At 39.8% G+C, this 17,312-nt stretch overlaps 2 protein-coding genes across 5 annotated transcripts in view; both read left to right on the top strand.

Annotated features, from left to right (window-relative positions):
• Positions 1-4,254, top strand: part of npl (N-acetylneuraminate pyruvate lyase (dihydrodipicolinate synthase)) — an 11,205-nt gene extending 6,951 nt beyond the window's left edge. For all 3 annotated transcript variants that reach the window (XM_015054800.1, XM_015054802.1, XM_015054799.1), the window contains exons 2-12: positions 93-183; positions 494-567; positions 1,498-1,585; positions 1,680-1,737; positions 2,057-2,132; positions 2,268-2,360; positions 2,481-2,626; positions 3,073-3,119; positions 3,208-3,292; positions 3,372-3,411; positions 3,511-4,254. In XM_015054800.1, coding sequence (XP_014910286.1) covers positions 113-183; positions 494-567; positions 1,498-1,585; positions 1,680-1,737; positions 2,057-2,132; positions 2,268-2,360; positions 2,481-2,626; positions 3,073-3,119; positions 3,208-3,292; positions 3,372-3,411; positions 3,511-3,650 — 918 coding nt within the window. In that variant the 5' untranslated portion in view covers positions 93-112 and the 3' untranslated portion in view covers positions 3,651-4,254. The remainder of the gene's footprint in view (positions 1-92; positions 184-493; positions 568-1,497; positions 1,586-1,679; positions 1,738-2,056; positions 2,133-2,267; positions 2,361-2,480; positions 2,627-3,072; positions 3,120-3,207; positions 3,293-3,371; positions 3,412-3,510) is intronic.
• A 607-nt stretch (positions 4,255-4,861) lies between these two features.
• Positions 4,862-10,873, top strand: sec22bb (SEC22 homolog B, vesicle trafficking protein b). 2 transcript variants are annotated; one of them, XM_015054794.1, is made up of 6 exons: positions 4,862-5,098; positions 7,182-7,193; positions 7,552-7,661; positions 8,379-8,539; positions 8,920-9,066; positions 9,177-10,873. In XM_015054794.1, the coding sequence occupies exons 1-6, from the start codon at positions 5,024-5,026 to the stop codon at positions 9,329-9,331; spliced, it is 660 nt and encodes a 219-aa protein (XP_014910280.1). In that variant the 5' UTR covers positions 4,862-5,023; the 3' UTR covers positions 9,332-10,873. The 2 variants fall into 2 exon arrangements, with proteins under 2 accessions (XP_014910280.1, XP_014910281.1); XM_015054795.1 differs by lacking the exon at positions 7,182-7,193 and having other exon boundaries at positions 4,863-5,098.
• The last annotated feature ends 6,439 nt before the right edge of the window (positions 10,874-17,312 follow it).

The raw sequence follows: 17,312 nt of genomic DNA, 5'->3' as shown, positions 1-17,312 counted from the left end.
ATATTTTGTTTATATTTTATTCAAATTTTGTGCTTTATCCATAGGACCTGTTTTGTCCCTATTCTCAAGAATCACTGGTTTATGTTTGACAGGCTAGCTTGTTATCTTAGCCATGGCTCCTGGTGACGACAGAAAGGTGACAGGTCTGGTTGCTGCCACATTCACTCCTTTGGATGCTCAAGGGTAAGGAACCTTCAGAAGCTCTTCTGTCATTGCAGACCATCGCAGTTCTGACTGATACTTGTGAGTGTGTGCGCGTGCATGTGTGTGTGTGTGTGTGTGTCTCTCCTACTTACTTGTGTGGAGGAAAGAGAAATGGCGCGTGTGTGTGTGTGTGTGTGTGTGTGTGTGTGTGTGTGTGTGTGTGTGTGTGTGTGTGTAAAGATCTGACATGATGTGTGACCACCATCATGATGTGGAGTTTGGTGTTTCTGTTTGATCATGCATTGCACCGTGTATATAGGACTGTTTTTCTCCTCTTTTCTCGAAACAGTGAGGTCAACTTATCAGTGATTGGACCTTATGTTGACTACTTGACAGAAAAGCAAGGTATAAAGGGCATATTTGGTAAGTTTAAAAGTGGGATTCCTTCTATTGACATTTGTCCTGTTTTATGTTCCCCACTTGAGTCAATATTAACAAAGCATATCTACTTGATTTATCTGATTGATATGTCGACGCTGTCATTCCTTTGCCAAAAGAGTCCAGTTTCCAGATGCACATGCAGCGTTAAGAGTGAAGTTACCCCCCTCGCCCCCCTGCCCTTTCCTCCAAAGCTTATGATGGTCATTAAAGCAAAGCATTTGAATTTTAGTTTGCAACATGCATGTGCTGTTGCTTTTGGAGCAATGGCTTTTTCCTCTGTCTGTCGGTACTGGAATCACTTCACTGTAGAGAATTGCAATCTCTCACCAGCTTCAGCCAGCTTTGAGGTCTTTTGATTTTGTCCTGGGGTTGCATATACTTTTTTTGAACGGATGAACTTAGGTGTCTGGAAATTGTTTGAATGAACCAGACTTGTGAAGGTAAACAGTTATTTTCCAGACACGTGGAGTGATTTATGTTTTATTTTCCCATGATGTCACACAAGGAAGCAATGTATTTGAGGTTTTACCATACATATTATACAGCCAGCAATTCATAATATATATACATACAACTCAGATTTTCCAGGCTGTGTAGATATCACTGGAGTCATTGATGGTTAATTAATCAGAACATTACAAAGCCATAACATCATCCTTGCTTTCCCAAGCAGTTTAAAAGTGCAGTTATCTTAGTCTGTGGAAATTGCTGAGTTTATAAAAATGGTAAAAGTTCCTTAAAGAAACTTCCCTCTTTTTGGAGGGGGAGATTAGCAAAAATAAATAAGTTAGCAATCCTCACTGACCAAAAAAAAATGTAGACTAAAGTTTAGATTAATGTTCCACATTGAAAAAGAAATACTTTGATGTCAACCATTTTATGTGATTAAGACATGCCTCATGTTTCTTCCAGTCAATGGCACGACCGGAGAGAGCATGTCCCTCTCTGTTGCAGAGAGGAAGGTCCTGGCAGAGGAGTGGTGTCTGAGAGCAAAGGGAAGGTGAGTGATCTTACACTTTGGTTGGCTAATTTTTCCCTCATTAATTTACATTTAGCAGGTGCAAATATTAAAATCTGACATTTTCTCTGAACAGAATGGATAACGTGATTATACATGTCGGATGCATGAGCCTGAAAGACTCCCAGGACCTGGTGAGTTGTTGGCTGGTTTACTGACTAATGCGAGATGAAATCAAATTACCACATGCCAACAAGTGTTGAGCTAAGCTTACATCAGTAACTCCACCACCTGCTGCATAGTAATGTTAATATTCATACACACCAGTGTTGTGCTAATGAGAGTGACGTTTTTATTTCGGACTTTCTAACGGCTGAATATGTCTTTGTTGTAACGTGTGTGTTGAAGCCTTCTTTATGCCCGTTGATCAACAGTGTGCAGCAACAAGGTGTTAGAATCCCAGTATAACTTTACTCTGATTTGAATAAACTTAACTCTTATTTTTCACTCCAGGCTCGTCACGCAGCAAAGATTGGAGCTGATGGGATAGCGGCCATTTCTCCCTCCTTCTTTAAGCCCAAAACTGCAGGTGTGACATACGCCATTGTTTTAATCTCTCATGCTATACGACTTTAGCATCTGCCTCCAGATTTAATGCTGCTGTGCGATTCTCTATAAGATCCAACCATTTCTGTGTTGTTGTTTCTTGGTTTCCCTGTTTCAGAGGCTTTGAGGAGATTTCTCCAGGAAGTTGCTTCAGCTGCTCCAACTCTGCCCTTCTACTATTACCAAATCCCATCATTTACGGGGGTGAATGGTCAGCGGTTTGATTTGTGCTTTGCAGTAAAGTTATATAGAGCTGAATTAGTCTTTAAGCACATGTACAGACCTAGCAGGCAATTTGACACCCCCCCCCCCCCCGCCCTGTTTTCTTCAGTTCCAGTGAAAGATGTGATAGAAGACATTGAGAAGCTCATTCCCTCCTTCAGAGGAGTAAAGTTCACTGGGGGCGACCTGTTGGACTTTGGCCAGTGTGTCGGTTACAGCCAGCCTCACTGGTCAGTCCTATACGGCATGGACGAGGTCAGCCTTCCCCCACATACTCATCTGGTCTTGCTTTGCTGTTGCTTTCAGTGCCAGTATGAATTAATATGGACTTTTAAGGTGTTTAAATCGTTTGATCACATTGACTAGAATAATTTCTTCTCTCGGCGCTTTTGCAGCTGTTTCAAACATCTGGACACTTGGAGTGCTTAACAAACTTTTCTGCTGATTTTCCTCAAATTTTCAGTGTGAGGTTGTGAAACTGCAAAACAATATGAATTGATTTAAAGGATTTGAATACATATTTACTGGGGTTAACAAATGACATATCTCTCTTTCAATTAATGATTTTGTTCAATAAAATATAAACATGTAGCGTGGATGAATCCTTTTTTGAAGGCACCGTGCACTACTTGTTCAATTCAACATAAACCTCACAGATCATCACTCTAAAACTAAGTATCTTTTATATTATTTTACTGCAGCAATTGCTAGCTGGTCTGGCAATGGGAGCAAATGGAGCTGTTGGCAGGTTAGTAAACTTTCACTTTCATAGTTCTTTGCTTTAGTTCAGTTATCTTATTGTTTCGATTTAAGGCTACACATTTATCTTCCTGCAGCACATATAACTACATGGGATGCTACGTCGACGAGATGATTTCGGCCTTTGAGACGAAAGATCTAGTCAAAGCCCGAACCATTCAGGTAGTGCTGTCCTAATACAAACTCTCCTGTCATGTTTCTGACATATTTGTTTAAAATCTGGTCTGATTTCTACATCCAGTTCAAAATCCAAGAACTCCTGAATTACGCCATAAAACTTGGTAAGTGGTAACCCGCAATATTCACTTTTAAAGTGAAGTCAGAGTGAGGAATTTGCCAGCAAGCTGCATGAAAAATCATTTTGATGTGTGTGTCAACAGGTTTTGATACTGGAGTAAACAAGCAGCTGATGTCCGACGTGTCTGGCTTGCATCTCGGACCGCCTCGACTCCCTCTGATGCCGTGCTCTCCTGATCTCGCTCAGCTTCTCTTACAGAAATACCACAGCATTTTTGACTAACGGCTGGCGTATCTCAGCTTGTACAGATTAAACAATGAGAGTTCATCTTTTACCTCGTTCCTGCTAATTATGCTCACTGTACTGTAACGATGAGTCCAGTTACCATCTTTCACACATATCAACTAACCAGCTATTTGTTATCAGACGCGCACATTTATTTTTGGAAAACCGTAAAATGTTGCAAATTTTGCAGGTAGACTAGTTTCTATTCTATTCTCTAATATTGGACCATTTCTAGAAAGTAGTGACTCTTTTAACTACTTAAATGAGTGATCAAACTGACTTTCTGGGAAGTCTTTCTTTTTTCTTTTTTTTTAAACCGGTTTAATTTCAGCCATATTTTTGATCCATTAGAAATAGGTCAACATTTTTATTTTTCTGCTTTAATGTTACATATTTACATTAAAATAAATTAATGTAATATATTTACATTAAAACAGTCAACTGACTTGAACTGTGATAGTGAAGGCAATGTGTGAAATTGAATCATACAGTTATGTAAAAGAACATTCTTGCCAAACATCAAGGAGATCATAACATGTTGCTTGTTGTTGTTGATTAATGAGTTTGTGGTTATTGAGAAATAAAAGGGAAATGAACTGAGTGGTCTGTGTTTTAAAGCTTTTGAAAAATTACTAATAAATATTTTTTGTGATTCTTACTCGTGCCTTTTTCTTTATTGCTTTGAATTCAAAAGCTCAGATTGTTGATGTTTTGAATCCTTGATGCAGCCTACAGGAGGTTGTGTCTTCCTTTTTAATCTCATTTCTTTTAATGATATAGATAATAGACTAATTCTGTCTGAGACAAATAAATCAATAAATTAACATAACATGAATTTCAGTGATGAAACAGACTTCTCTGTAAAAGGTACAAGCTAGGACGATATTCCATTTTTTGTAGTTGGTTGTTGACTAGAATCCTTAAGCCGGTAACTTTTTACTTTTATTTTTATGTTTTCTTGTATTTTACAACCAGATATTGAGTGAAAGCAGCAAGATAGTTCTTGTTGCTTTCACTCATTGGTCTGATCAGCTTAATTAAAGACAATCCAAATATAATTTGTTTATTTTATTATTTATTTTGTCTGGCGACTTATTTTTATTTAGTACAAGTACAGCACTGACCCAACTTTTAACATTCACGACCTCAGGATGGAATTTACGTGATCCGGAACTTTATTTGTGAGCGCATTCAGTTCCGCGTCGGCGGTATTTGACTGTGACGCTAAAAGCTGCAGTGTTTCCGGCCAGCTCAGCGCGTCTCTCCTGTGGTGTTGTCACTTTTACAGCCCGCCCGTCAGGCTAACGCTGCTGCCAACCAGCTGGGACTTTTCTCCGGGCCGTGGACACACAGCGGGACACTTCGCAGAGATGTTGCTGCTGACGATGATCGCTCGGCTGGCTGACGGTCTGCCGCTGGCCGCTTCAATGCAGGAGGACGAGCAGGTTAATTTCTCAACATTTCTACCCGTGTAGCTGATGTCTCTGGGGATGTAATGCAGTGACACGTTAGCTGACAAAGATCAGGTGTGACCATCTTAGCAGTAGGAGGCAGGTTTACTCAAGATCTGAGGATCCTGGGGCATTCAGACTTCATTATAAGTAGCTAATGGGCTAAACTTTGTTTGATCAGCTGGGTGACTATTTGAAGTAGGCCTGCCTACTAGGCAGTATTTTACCCACAACAGTAATCAGTCTCTCTTCGTGTGAAATCTTCTGTGCTTGTGATCAGAGGTTTTAGTTTTTGTTGACTTTTTCACCGAAAGAGGATTCCATTAAAAGATCTTAGTTCTGATGAATAAGCTGACTAGGAATGGTAGCACAGCACTGTAGATAAATATGTAATGCAACTAAAAAGAAATCTACCTTTATATTTATATTGTAAATCATGGCACATACTTTTGAATCGCATTCCAAGAAATGTTCAAGAAATGTGGATTTTATTGTAGACAGTCTTGTGTTTTCCAAGTTCTTAAGTTTAGATTTTTGTGGTAACAATTAAGATTATTTTAGATTATTGTGTGGATTGATCAGACAAAGGTATATTACCCTAAAACTACGTTATTCAAACCAACTTTCAGAGTTTCATTTCCAACGCTGACACAAATCTATTAACTTCATTTCAGGAGTCACTGAAATCAATACATATATCTGTCGGTGTGATAAATCCAGTGCCTTGCAAAATCATTCGTTTTGCCACATCCTTCAATGGATTTTACTGGGATTTTATGAAATGGACCAATTCAAAGTGGATGGAAAACACATTGTTTTTAATAATAATCTGAAGTGTGGCATGTGCTGAAATTGTAACTTTTGTTACTGTCAGATGCCTAAAGCTAAATACAGGACTGAGGGACATGGGTGGAGTTTACAGAACAACGGCCCTAAACATCAGGTCTACGGTGAAATGCGTTAAATCAGGGCTTCCCCATCTTGAACCTCAGGACCCACTGTCCTGAATGTTTTAGCTGTTTTCTCTGCTGCCGCACACCTGGCTCAGATTGAGAGTTGTAGTTAGACTTGAAAATGGCCTTTCTCCAATCCAGCTTGACTAAATTTGAGCTATTTTATAACGAAAAGACAAACATTTTGGCCTCTAAATGTACAGTGCGAGTAGAAACCTTGGCGACATAGAAGCAGATTCGGTCAACAAACAAAGGACGGACTGAAACTTTTATCGGGATTTTTAGAAAAGGCATCACGGGTCTTGTGTTGTTGTCAGTAAGACATCAACCATTGATATCAGTTGCTTAACAGAGGATGCTTACTCACATTGCCTGACAGAACTACCTCGAATAAAATATCAAAACGTCCTCCAAGTACAACTTCCTTTTAGAAGTCGGTGCATTCTCCCATTAGTAGAAATAATGCTACAGGTAAAACAAACGGACTAATTGTTAACCTCAATGACATTGTAGACCTGTTGCCAAGGAACTCCCACAATCTTATCTCCACTGAGAAGCTGTGCTCACTCCTCAGAAAGCAAGTGGAGAAGAAGAAGGAAAAAAATAAAAAATAAAACCCCACCAAGCTTCAACTTGAAGCACTGGGACGAGACCCAGTGTGGTTTCCCGCCATTAGATGTAATTTAATGGTGAGAAACCATTCTTCTCTCCCATCCCTTCACGTAAATTCAATGCAACTGTTAAGAAATGTATAACGTTTCTCCACACCATAGAAACGTGTAAAAACTAAAGTTGCTAAAACTACAGACACAACACGGCCACATCTGTGTTCCTGGCAAAAGTATCAACCATGACTGTGCATCCTGCATTGACACAGCTTTTACCTGTATGAGCCTCCAGAGGTCAGTATTGGTATGTTGACCTTATCTTGGCTTCTTTTATGAAAAGTTTTGCTGTGTCATTTTAGACTAAAGGATCAGATGACAATTAAGAGCTTTAAAAAGATACTTCAAATCTGAAAACTGACTGAGGGCCTCTGTAACAAAATGAACTGTTTTACTTTGTGCATAGCTTCACGGGAGTCTAACATGTTTTTCTTTACTTTCTTGTGTGCTTTCAAAAAGGGAAGCGAGAAGGTTTGTTGTGTCTCTGCTTTGTGCTTCATCATCTGTCTTTCTGTGATGCTGCAATGGAAACGCTGTCATTTATTGCTATCCAACCCAGCCCAAAAGGCCCTGTGCTCACTGTTAGAAATAGCATCGTCTTTCATTTAAAATCCATTCTCGAGGCAAAAAATGAGCAAATGTAGTACAAGTTTTTGTTTTTCTTCCAAGTAGTTAAGGTGCCATTATCGCCCTCATAGAGACATTTGCTTGTGCAGTCACTCTGTCAAGGTGCTCATAAAACCAGCATCCAAGTGTTTTATGGTTAACATAATCACCAAGTTATTTGATAAGAGCTGGGTTTTTTTTTTTTTTTTTTTTTTTCCTTCAGGTGGGTCGAGACCTTCAGCAGTATCAGACTCAGGCCAAGCAGCTATTCAGGAAACTCAACGAGCAGAGTCCCACCCGCTGCACTTTAGAGGCCGGATCGATGGCGTTTCAGTGAGTGTAAAGATGCCAAAAAATGTTTTTGTTTTTTATGAATTGAGCTTTTTTTTTCTTTTCTTTTCTTTTCTTTTCTTTTAAACAAAACAGAAAACTATAGTTTGCTCCCATTAGCTTTCTCTCTTTCAAAAATGCCAAATTAAGTAAAACCCAATCAATGTTTTCAGAACTCTATCTGGGCGGTGAAGCTAAATCCGTACAGAGACCAAACTAGTTTATAGCAGTTCAAAATATTGTACCATTAAAATAAGTGAGTCTATTTTAAATTATTTTTTTTAAATAAACAGTAAGAGGAAACCAAAGTAAATGTTCATTTTAACTTTCTGTTAGATTCAAATCTCTTGAGGAACCCAAACCGCTTTTTTTTTGTTTAACTTCTTTTATTCCTTTTCTAAAAAAGGGGGGGAAAAGCCCAATAAAAATAAACAGAATCAACTCAAGCCTAAATAAAAGCTGAAAATCTTGATTTTTGCAACTTATTTTCACTGTTTGTTTGTTTTTTTCACTCTGACCTGGATTATGTATTGTGCTACTCAGTGAGGAGTAGCCCCATCCTCAGTAATCCCAATAAGACATTTATGTAACCTGAAACATTTGCACAAACACAGAACGAGCTTCACTTTCTCCACACTCGATAATTCTCTCTCCGTCTCCTTTGCCGCTTTGAGTTTTTTTTTTTTTTAAACATGAGCCACGTTTTGGTTCTCCCCGCAGCTATTTCATAGAACAAGGAGTTTGCTACCTTGTGCTGTCTGAAGCCAGCTTTTCCAAGAAGCTAGCCTTCGCGTACCTCGAAGACCTGCAGGCAGAGTTTCACGAGCAGCACGGAAAGAAGGTCCCCACAGTGTCCCGTCCTTACTCCTTCATCGAGTTTGGTAAGAAACAAAAGACTCTGACTGTACGACTGACGGCATGTAAGAAATATTTAAACATACTGATCTTTTTTTTGTTAAATATTCAGCTTTGTTCAGACATTGACTCATGCTCATGAATGTCATTACAAATTTTTAGCTGTAATTGATGAATTCCCCCCCCCCCCAATATTTTTCTTTTTCCATCCTGGAAAATTCGAGTTTATTGTGATTTTTCGCTAATTCACAAAAAGTAAATATAAAAGACTTCAAATTTACATGATCAAATTTTGAAATGTATATATTTTTTAAATATTTCAAATATTTTTATAATCGCTAGTTGCAGCCCCAACTCTGATTAACCACAAGGTAGGAAATCTGCTCACTAATGCCGTTTTCCTCAGACACCTACATTCAAAAAACCAAGAAGTCGTACATCGACAGCCGAGCCAGAAGGAACCTGGGCAGCATCAACACGGAGCTGCAGGACGTGCAGAGGATCATGGTGGCTAACATCGAGGAGGTCCTGCAGAGAGGGGAGGCGCTCTCGGGTGAGTCGAGCTGTTTGCTCTCGTGTCATTTATAAAAAAAAAAAAAAAAAAAAAAAAAAGTCTGCTTTTGCTTTGCACTCATCGTCTCCTCCCTCGTCTTCCTCGCGCAGCACTAGACTCCAAGGCCAGCAACTTGTCCAGCCTGTCGAAGAAATACAGGAGCGACGCCAAATACCTGAACACCCGCTCCACTTACGCCAAGCTGGCAGCAGGGGGCGTCTTTTTCATCATGCTCATCGTTTACATTCGCTTCTGGTGGCTCTGAGTGACGAAAGAGGAGGAGGAGGAGGAGGAGGAGGAGAAGAAGAGGAAGGAGGTAGAGAAGTGGAAAGTGAGCCGTGTGCAGTCTGCGGACGTGAAAAAGAAGCTTTCGCTTTCGATGAACAACAGGATCCCTGCTTCTTAAGGAGACTTTACAGACATACTGTCCCACTGCTCTGCATGTCCTCGCCTTGTCCACGCGTGGGCGTCTGATCTGAAGCTAAATGATGTCCGAATGCTTTGTTTTATTATTATCATACAGTAATACCCTTGAAGTCGCCCCGCATTTCAGAGGAAATGAGTAAACGTGCAAGTCTGCGTGTATGTGGGTTGCCTTGTTTTTGAAGGTGATTTGTGGGTAAGTGATGAGAGAAAAAAAAATGAAAATTTCCTGTGTTATAAGTTTCTAAAGCTCTTCTGTATTACAAAGGAGTGTGTGGCTGAAGCTTCTGTATGTCTAACTATACAGATGAAAGAAAGTAATCACCTTTTTTTTCCCCCTTAGAAGCCTGATCACATCACTTTGGCAGTTGTGTTCATTTACTACATGATTATAGTAGGGATAGCTTTACGGATTATACTCCGAATTAACAAATAATTAGAAAAACCTAAGTAGAGGTACATAATGGACACAACAAAGGAAATGCAGAACTTCCTACTGTTAAGGCTAGTCAATAAACCTTTCTGATTTTTGTGGTTTTTTTCACTTTTTTAGGGGACACTAGTGACACTAAAAGTAATTAAGATAGTCTGCAGCTGCAGCTTAATTTGGCTCAAATTCCAACAATGATTTCAGCATTTTCTTACAAAGTAAAAACACATTGCATGTGGATATTCGCTCATGAAGGTGCTTCTTATGGAGCGCAGAAGGCAGCACTGGAGATGCACCGATCCATCCGCCGCAGGAAGGAATCGGACCGGTTTTCGACGATGTGAAAACGGCAGATCGGGGCTGTTAAAAGATCTGTAAAAACTAAGAGCTCGTGCTGTTCTTGGCTTGTGAACTCTGACAGGGTGTACTTATTTACACCTCATAAATCAAGCATACATGACGGTTTGACATTTATATTATTTGGAGAGAAAAAAAAAGCCAAAATTGGTTGGTTTGACCCTGAGAAAACTGCAAAAGCCTGATCGGTGCATCTCTAACACGGTAACTTTTTTTCTTTTTTTTAATATGTCAAATTAGCCAACATATTCACTGGACTCATATTCTTTTACATCAGTTCAATCTCAATTCTGTCATTTCTCATCACATTAAGCTTTTATAGTCTCCTTTTGAGAGGACTGCGGCGGGAGTATTCAAAATTTTTGGTTTACCGTAAGTGAAATCACTTCCATCCAGCCCTCTGTGTTGTAAGTTATTAAATTACTTAAAAGCTGCAATCTATGTAATCCATTTCTTAATAACGTTCATGCATTTCCTTTTTATAGCTGGCATTAATAAGTTGGAACTAAGCAGAAATGGAAAGTGCCATTTGACTTAATGGCAGCCCTGAACTGTAAGCAGAATAAATGCCGAGATAATAAATTACCTAACTTTGTAGCGACTGAGGAGTTTAATTAAATGTCTGAAGTTGTCATGTTTGATCAGCTGACATTCGGAGTCGGCTTGCAAGTACGACTCGTGGTACTTGCATGACCTGTGTTGAACTCTTGGAAGTTTTGGTAAATATGAAGCAGACTGTCTGCCAAGGTAACGAGCCCAGCCAATCAAAACGTTGAGTTGTTCAACCACATTAATTCGTGCCTTCAGATAGCAATCACTCAGCCGAGTTTCACTTTAATTACAGACACGAGTCTTCTGGCGTGTTTCTCGGTTAACCTTGCACATCTGGAGTCTGTGAACGATGATCTGAGATCTGGTAGAGAGCGTCACTAGACGCTGCATGCTGCACTCTGTACGCTTTAGTCTGAAGGAAGGCTTTGAAACTCTGCATTAAGCCTCAACTTTAATCATGACACCGGCCAGTTTCTCTGTGAGTGCAAAGACGGATTTTACGTAAAATCGAGCAAATGATGAATAATCCTCAGCATCCTCTCTTCGTGAGACTGTCGTAGAAAAACGGAACATCTTCAGTCAGAGGCTTCTTCAGGTGCCTTGCGATCCAGACTGCTACAATAACTCTTTAATTAAATGAGTTACAATAGCTTAAAATTTCCTTTTAGCATCAATAAAGTTTTTTTTTTTTTTTTTTATTGAATTTGAACCAGTGCCAAGGAAGGGCATGTCCACAGCATAATGCTGCCATTGCCATGCAGCACTGAGACGTGTTCAAGACGACTGGCGGTGTTACTTTTCTGCCATGCTTGTCGTGTTTGGGTTCAGTTTTGGTCTGTGGATTCGTAGTTTGCACTTGGCAAATTGACAAAAAAAATGAATAAAACTAATCAGGTGTTTTTAATATCTGTGCAAGCCACTGTAAGTTGTTATTCTAAATTAAGTAATTATGATAATGTTTGAGTCATTTTAAGTGGAGAGGAGATTAACTGAACCCACAAAAGAGACTCAAAGTGGATTCATGCTGAGCTATTTCTAGCGGGAAGGGACATCTTCTCGTTTTCAGTTCTATGAATAAAATCATTTGCACCTAAATGTGCTTCCTGCATGTCTTCAACTTGAGCTGATCCTTATCACGATAAACAAGAGTTTGAAGTCTGGACTGAAACGATCAGCGTTAAAAACTGCCACTGGTTGAAACACACGTTTCCCTGAAGCACAACCCATTTCATCTGTGAACCAATTCTTTCTTTTTTTTCTCTCTTTCTTTCTTTCTTTCTTTGAATTATTTAAAGCAGAGGTTCTCAAAAATGGTTATCTTTTGAGCCACAAGCCAACCCCAACTTCAGTTGGTTTATGAATAGAAATGTTTCGAATACACCACTTAAAACAAAGTCATAGTATTTGCATCCACTGAAGAGCATCTCTTCAATGGAAACAGTGTTTCTGTTGAAGAAATATGCTGCACACTGTTTGTACTGCATATTTGCTGTATTTGTATTGCAAAAACAGCATATTTGCAAGTAAAGCAAGTATTTGTTGTAGCAAACTAATATTTGCTGGAGGAAATATTTAGCATGTTTCTTCCAGTAAATATGCTAAATATTTTTATTGTCCGTTATGTTGATTATTATAGATTTTAAGAGCTCATCATTAAATCCAGTTGTTCAATGAGGCATCGAGACTGAGGGCCTCTAGTAACCTTTGGGTGGCGCCGAGTTCTAGTTCTACATCAAATTTACCAGTGGCCAGCATTCTTTCATGGGGACAAACAAAAACAGATTATTATATTGTATTTTATTATATAACCACACCAAAATTAAATGGGCCAAACAGCCACTTACAACTTCCGAGCTGCAGGCTGCAGATCCCTGATCTACCAAATGGAAACTGTAATCCTAACGGCAGAACCTTAATATTTAATTCACTGTTAAAGTAAAGCTGTGAAAGTAAAAAAAATAAATCATTGAAATTGGTCAAAGGAACCAATTACTTGCGGTATCTGTGCCAACGCACTTGAATGTTTTAGATTATCCGACTCATAATCAACCTCAGTAAACTCAATGTGCAGTTTAGATTTCAATTCATTAAGGGGAAAAGTTTTTAAAACTCTTCTGGCTCTTTGAAAGAAAGTAATCACCTCCAATGATTTTTGCTTAAATCATTGGGTAACTGTAATTATCTCCATTTTTTTCCCCTTTAGTTCAATGTTCGTGCAATTACCCAGGGTTGATTACTGTCAGATCTCCAGAATAAGAGAAACGTACTTAAATATTGTTCCCACACTGGGTGCTGTCATTGTTTATGAACCATTGTTCTAAAAATATGCAGAATGCTTCCAGGAAAAACCTTTGATATGGATGGATATGGGGGAAATATAAGTAAAACAACAAAAGTCGAGACTGGATCATGAAAACAAAACTTTGTGAGTCAGAGTATCCTCCCAGGTGCAGCATCTTAACGTTCAGTGTGCGTTATATTTTCCAATACCAGGTTTTGTTGGGCAAAAGGACATACGCTGTCTCTCAGTTGTTTTACGGCGCAACTTCTCCTTCCTTCCACTACTTGCTTGTCCAAAAGCAAACTAATGGCGTTAAGGCGCTCTGTTTTAACACCCTGCTCCTGCTGCTTTTCTCCAGCAGGTAGAGTGCTTTGCTCACTGTTGCACAGAGGGAGCTGCAACAACACAGGGCTCAAAATCGTCCTCCCTCCGCAGCCGATGCCTTTAGCTTTGCTTCAAATCGTATGTGAAACTCGATTTAACTATAATCATTTTTAAAAAGTGTCATAAAGTGGAGTGGCAGTGTAGGATAAAAACCTGATGTTGCAAACAAGAGCTTCTGGCTCTCAGACCATATAGCGCTCTGAGTCTTCGACTTGAGATAGAACAGGAAATGTCAGAGAAAAAATGAGAAGCAGCAGAGGGTAGCGTGCCAAAAAGCAAACCACAGGGCACAGGCTAACCTTTTCACCTTTCAAGGGAAGTTGAGTTCATCACTGTTGTGATCACATTTATCTCTCTTTGTCATCATGTTCCATTAAAACAGTTCGGAGGCTGTTTTTATAAAAGCCTGTTTTAATGGCACTGAAAGTTGTTCTTTTTTTTTTCCTAATCTACCGTTTGCTCCTAAATGCGTCACAGTGAGCGACAGCGCTCGCATTTTGCAGTTTCGTCCATCCTGTCTGTCTTCCTCTTACGTTCAGTGTCTGCCGCCCATTGCCCAACCATTCTCTCTGTTTCTAAGCCTGGATATGCCCCATGTCTAAATGTAACCACACGAATCTTGCCAGTTCTGCAGAAAAATAAGAAAAGACACAAGGGCAAACAGAACCTTCAATTTTGTTGTCTGCGTTCAATCAATTCCTTATCATAACCAAGCATAAATTGTGGTGGTAAAGGTCTAAAAAAAAAAAAGAAGAAGCCCTTCCATTGTAAAAGAAAGTAAATAAAACCTTGTGTAATGTGTGTGTGTGTGTTAATTTCACAGTGATTAAAGAGGCGACAACAGGCCTGGTGTTTCTCTCCAGTGCTTTCTTTCCTTCCTTTGCACGTTACCATGGCAGCAGCGAGTGTGTGACAGTCATGTGAAAACGAAGCTGATTGGATTAAAATACTTTATGTGATCAGAGGTCAGGAATACGGCACATGTACTAAACACACATAGCCGGATTCAAACGCACACGCACACACACACACACACACACACACACACACACACGTGTGGCTTTTGACAGCAACGGACTGAAACATCAACTTCTGCACATTTTATCTGTGTTTTAATGCAAACTAGAGTACGCTATTGCCCACTCATATTGACATATCTTGATTAGATTTCCTGTCAATCAATATAAAAAACAAACAAACAAACAAACAAAAAAAACAGATGGAACCACAGCGCCACACACCCACACTTGACTTTGTTGTCTTAAAGGAACAGCACCTTAAATTATTAATTCACCTCAACCTTCACCTCCAGCCTGTGCTGCATTTCAGACATGGCGACTGCAGGTTTTAATTTGGTCTGCTGGCTTTCGGTTTCCACAGAGGCAAACATAAAACTTAATTATAAATCCCTTGATTATTTAAGTGCAAGGGGTCCTAATTTTATCTCGCTGGCTGATGTGGAAACATGCCGTCGTGTCTGCTCCTAATGAGTTAATGGGCTGACTTCACTGTGACCCATGAGAAAATAGAGGGGAACAGTGTTGTGTAACATTTATTTATGCCCATAAGAAGGTTATTTGATCAGAGCTTTACTATTATGCTACATGCTAATGCTAGTATTGCAATCTGTTGCAATTAAATGTCTGACATACTTTTGTATTCGGCCCATGTTACTCTGGTACCCATAGATAAAACTTTGCTGCAGTCGAAGTTGTCCTTTGGGTTATGACTCAGCCATCTTTGCACGTCTAGAACCTGAGGTCTCTCCTAGCTTTGGTTGGTTTGGTTGTCCTGCTAAAAGGTGATGTTAAGTTTCTGGTCCTCCACAGAAGAGGACCAGAAACTAACAGAACTTCTTTCAGCTCAACAGGAAACTCTCTCCACAACATACAAGAGGCCTTAGTGTACTTCACAGTTTTCTAATGTGCTCAATGTGATAGGCAGTGTAAGTTTTGCAACACTGTTAGTTCTGCATTTTTGTAACCCCTACAGAAAACCATATATGATGCATCTGTAAAATACTCACAGTGCTTTGCTTTTTCCACATTTTGATTTGTTACAGGATTGTACTAAGTTAATCTCTTCCCTTGAAATTATGCACACAAATTTACTCCATTATGACAAAGTGGAAAAGAAGATTTAGAGATTTTTGTAATTTCATTAAAGAGGGCATTATTATGTAAAATCAACCTTTTTGAGCTTTACAAGATTTAGATTTCAAGATTTAGTTTGAAACTTTTTTTTACATCCATTATTCTCATTCTTTTTATAAAGCAAGCTGCCTGGATGGTCAACGCCATTGCCTTGTTAGGGAGAAGTTCTCAGTTCCCAATCCAGTTCTGTGTGAAGTTCCCAGTGCATGCCTGGGTTTTCTCGAGATACTCCAGTTTTCTCCCACAGTCCAAACAACGTTCACGCTGTGAGCTGTGCGCCCCTTTGTTCTGACTTCTGACATGACCTGGGTGCACAACCTGTGACTGCTGGAGATAGGCACCAGCTCCCCTGTGACCCTGCGCATGATCGAGGGGATATATATATAAAGATAGATGTTGGAATGGATGGTTTCAATAATCTGATAAATCTGCTGAAGCCTGCGAAATACTTGCAAATGGGACAAATGTGTACTTTCCAGCAGAGCAGCAACTCCAAACATGCAGCTAGAAATTACAACGGAACAATTTAGGTCAGAGCATTTTTTTTTTTGTCTGGATTGCTCGCCATTGAATCTGACTGAGCACAAATTCTTCTGCAAACAAGAACGAGGAACTGTTTGACTCTCAAGATGTGCAGAGTTAATCAAAACCTGCTGCACATGACGCACACTCACCTGGAGACCAGTGAGTCCTTGCGTCCACGTTCAACAGGCTCCGCAGTGCTCTCCTTTCAATACCGATAGCTGCTGACAATGTGGACAGTTTAAGTTAAGACAAAATTTTAAAAAAAATTAACATTTTGGTTGAAGCTGGTGTTTTGGCGTTCCTCCAATTTACTTGCTTTAATTTAGTTGTAGTTTAGTGGTCTTCTCCTGTAAAGAAGTGTTATCCTCAGTCAGTCTGGTGGGCTGAGGATACTCTTGTTAGGGTTACAAGAGCAGAGCAGTCTGAAATGAAACATTTTTCAACATTTTTGTAAAGCTTCATCCGCCCAAAGGGTATGAATACATTTGCAAGGTACTGTAAGTGAGGATCTATGATATCATTTTGCACAGATGCAGTGTGGTGGGAAAGCGAAACGTAACAAGGACCCGCGGATGTGTCCATCATCTCATCCAGCTTCCCACCTCATCCCAGCTGCTTCCCTTTCTCTTCCCGATCGCCTTCTCCTGTCAAACTCCTGCGTCATCCAATCAGAGCAGAGGGAAGCTGCAGAGACAGCAGCTGCATGGCAGAGATGAGGTGCCATAAAACACAGAAGGTCGAAAGAGGAAGTTGAAGGGGGTCTGGTGCGTTATTGCCACACAAACACACACAGACACACACCGGTTCCTGGGAACTAGGAACTTCTCACGGGAGGTGAAGGTGAGGTGGGAGGTGGGGGGTGGAGGTGGATTAGTGTGGAAGTTTTTTTCTTTTCCTTGTTTTCTTTGGCTTGAACCTGCATTGCATATTGTCTCAAGTCTACAGCATGATGACTTAGATGACTTTCCTCTCCAGATGTGGCATGTCTACTTCAAAAATAGCCGAGCTGAGATCCTGTGGGTGTCAGGAAGGTGTGAGAAATATTTATGCATGTTCACAAATATACAGAGAAATCAGACCCAAAGTTAGGAGGTTAAAAAAAAACAAAAAAAAAACAAGAGGCGTGTAAATCTCCATCACA

Source organism: Poecilia latipinna, unplaced genomic scaffold, assembly GCF_001443285.1.
Source record: "Poecilia latipinna isolate Pla-1442-1.1 unplaced genomic scaffold, P_latipinna-1.0 Scaffold1278, whole genome shotgun sequence".
Taxonomy (NCBI): Eukaryota; Metazoa; Chordata; class Actinopteri; order Cyprinodontiformes; family Poeciliidae; genus Poecilia; species Poecilia latipinna.
The sequence above is the reverse complement of the archived record's forward strand: the minus strand, read 5'-3'. Positions and strand labels throughout refer to the sequence as shown.

Excerpts from the sequence above, each read along its gene's own strand:
- sec22bb (XM_015054794.1), top strand. The coding sequence starts at position 5,024 with ATGTTGCTGCTGACGATGATCGCTCGGCTGGCTGACGGTCTGCCGCTG. Across the intron at positions 8,540-8,919 it reads TTACTCCTTCATCGAGTTTG|ACACCTACATTCAAAAAACC; the intron begins GTAAGAAACAAA and ends CGTTTTCCTCAG. Across the intron at positions 9,067-9,176 it reads GAGAGGGGAGGCGCTCTCGG|CACTAGACTCCAAGGCCAGC; the intron begins GTGAGTCGAGCT and ends TTCCTCGCGCAG.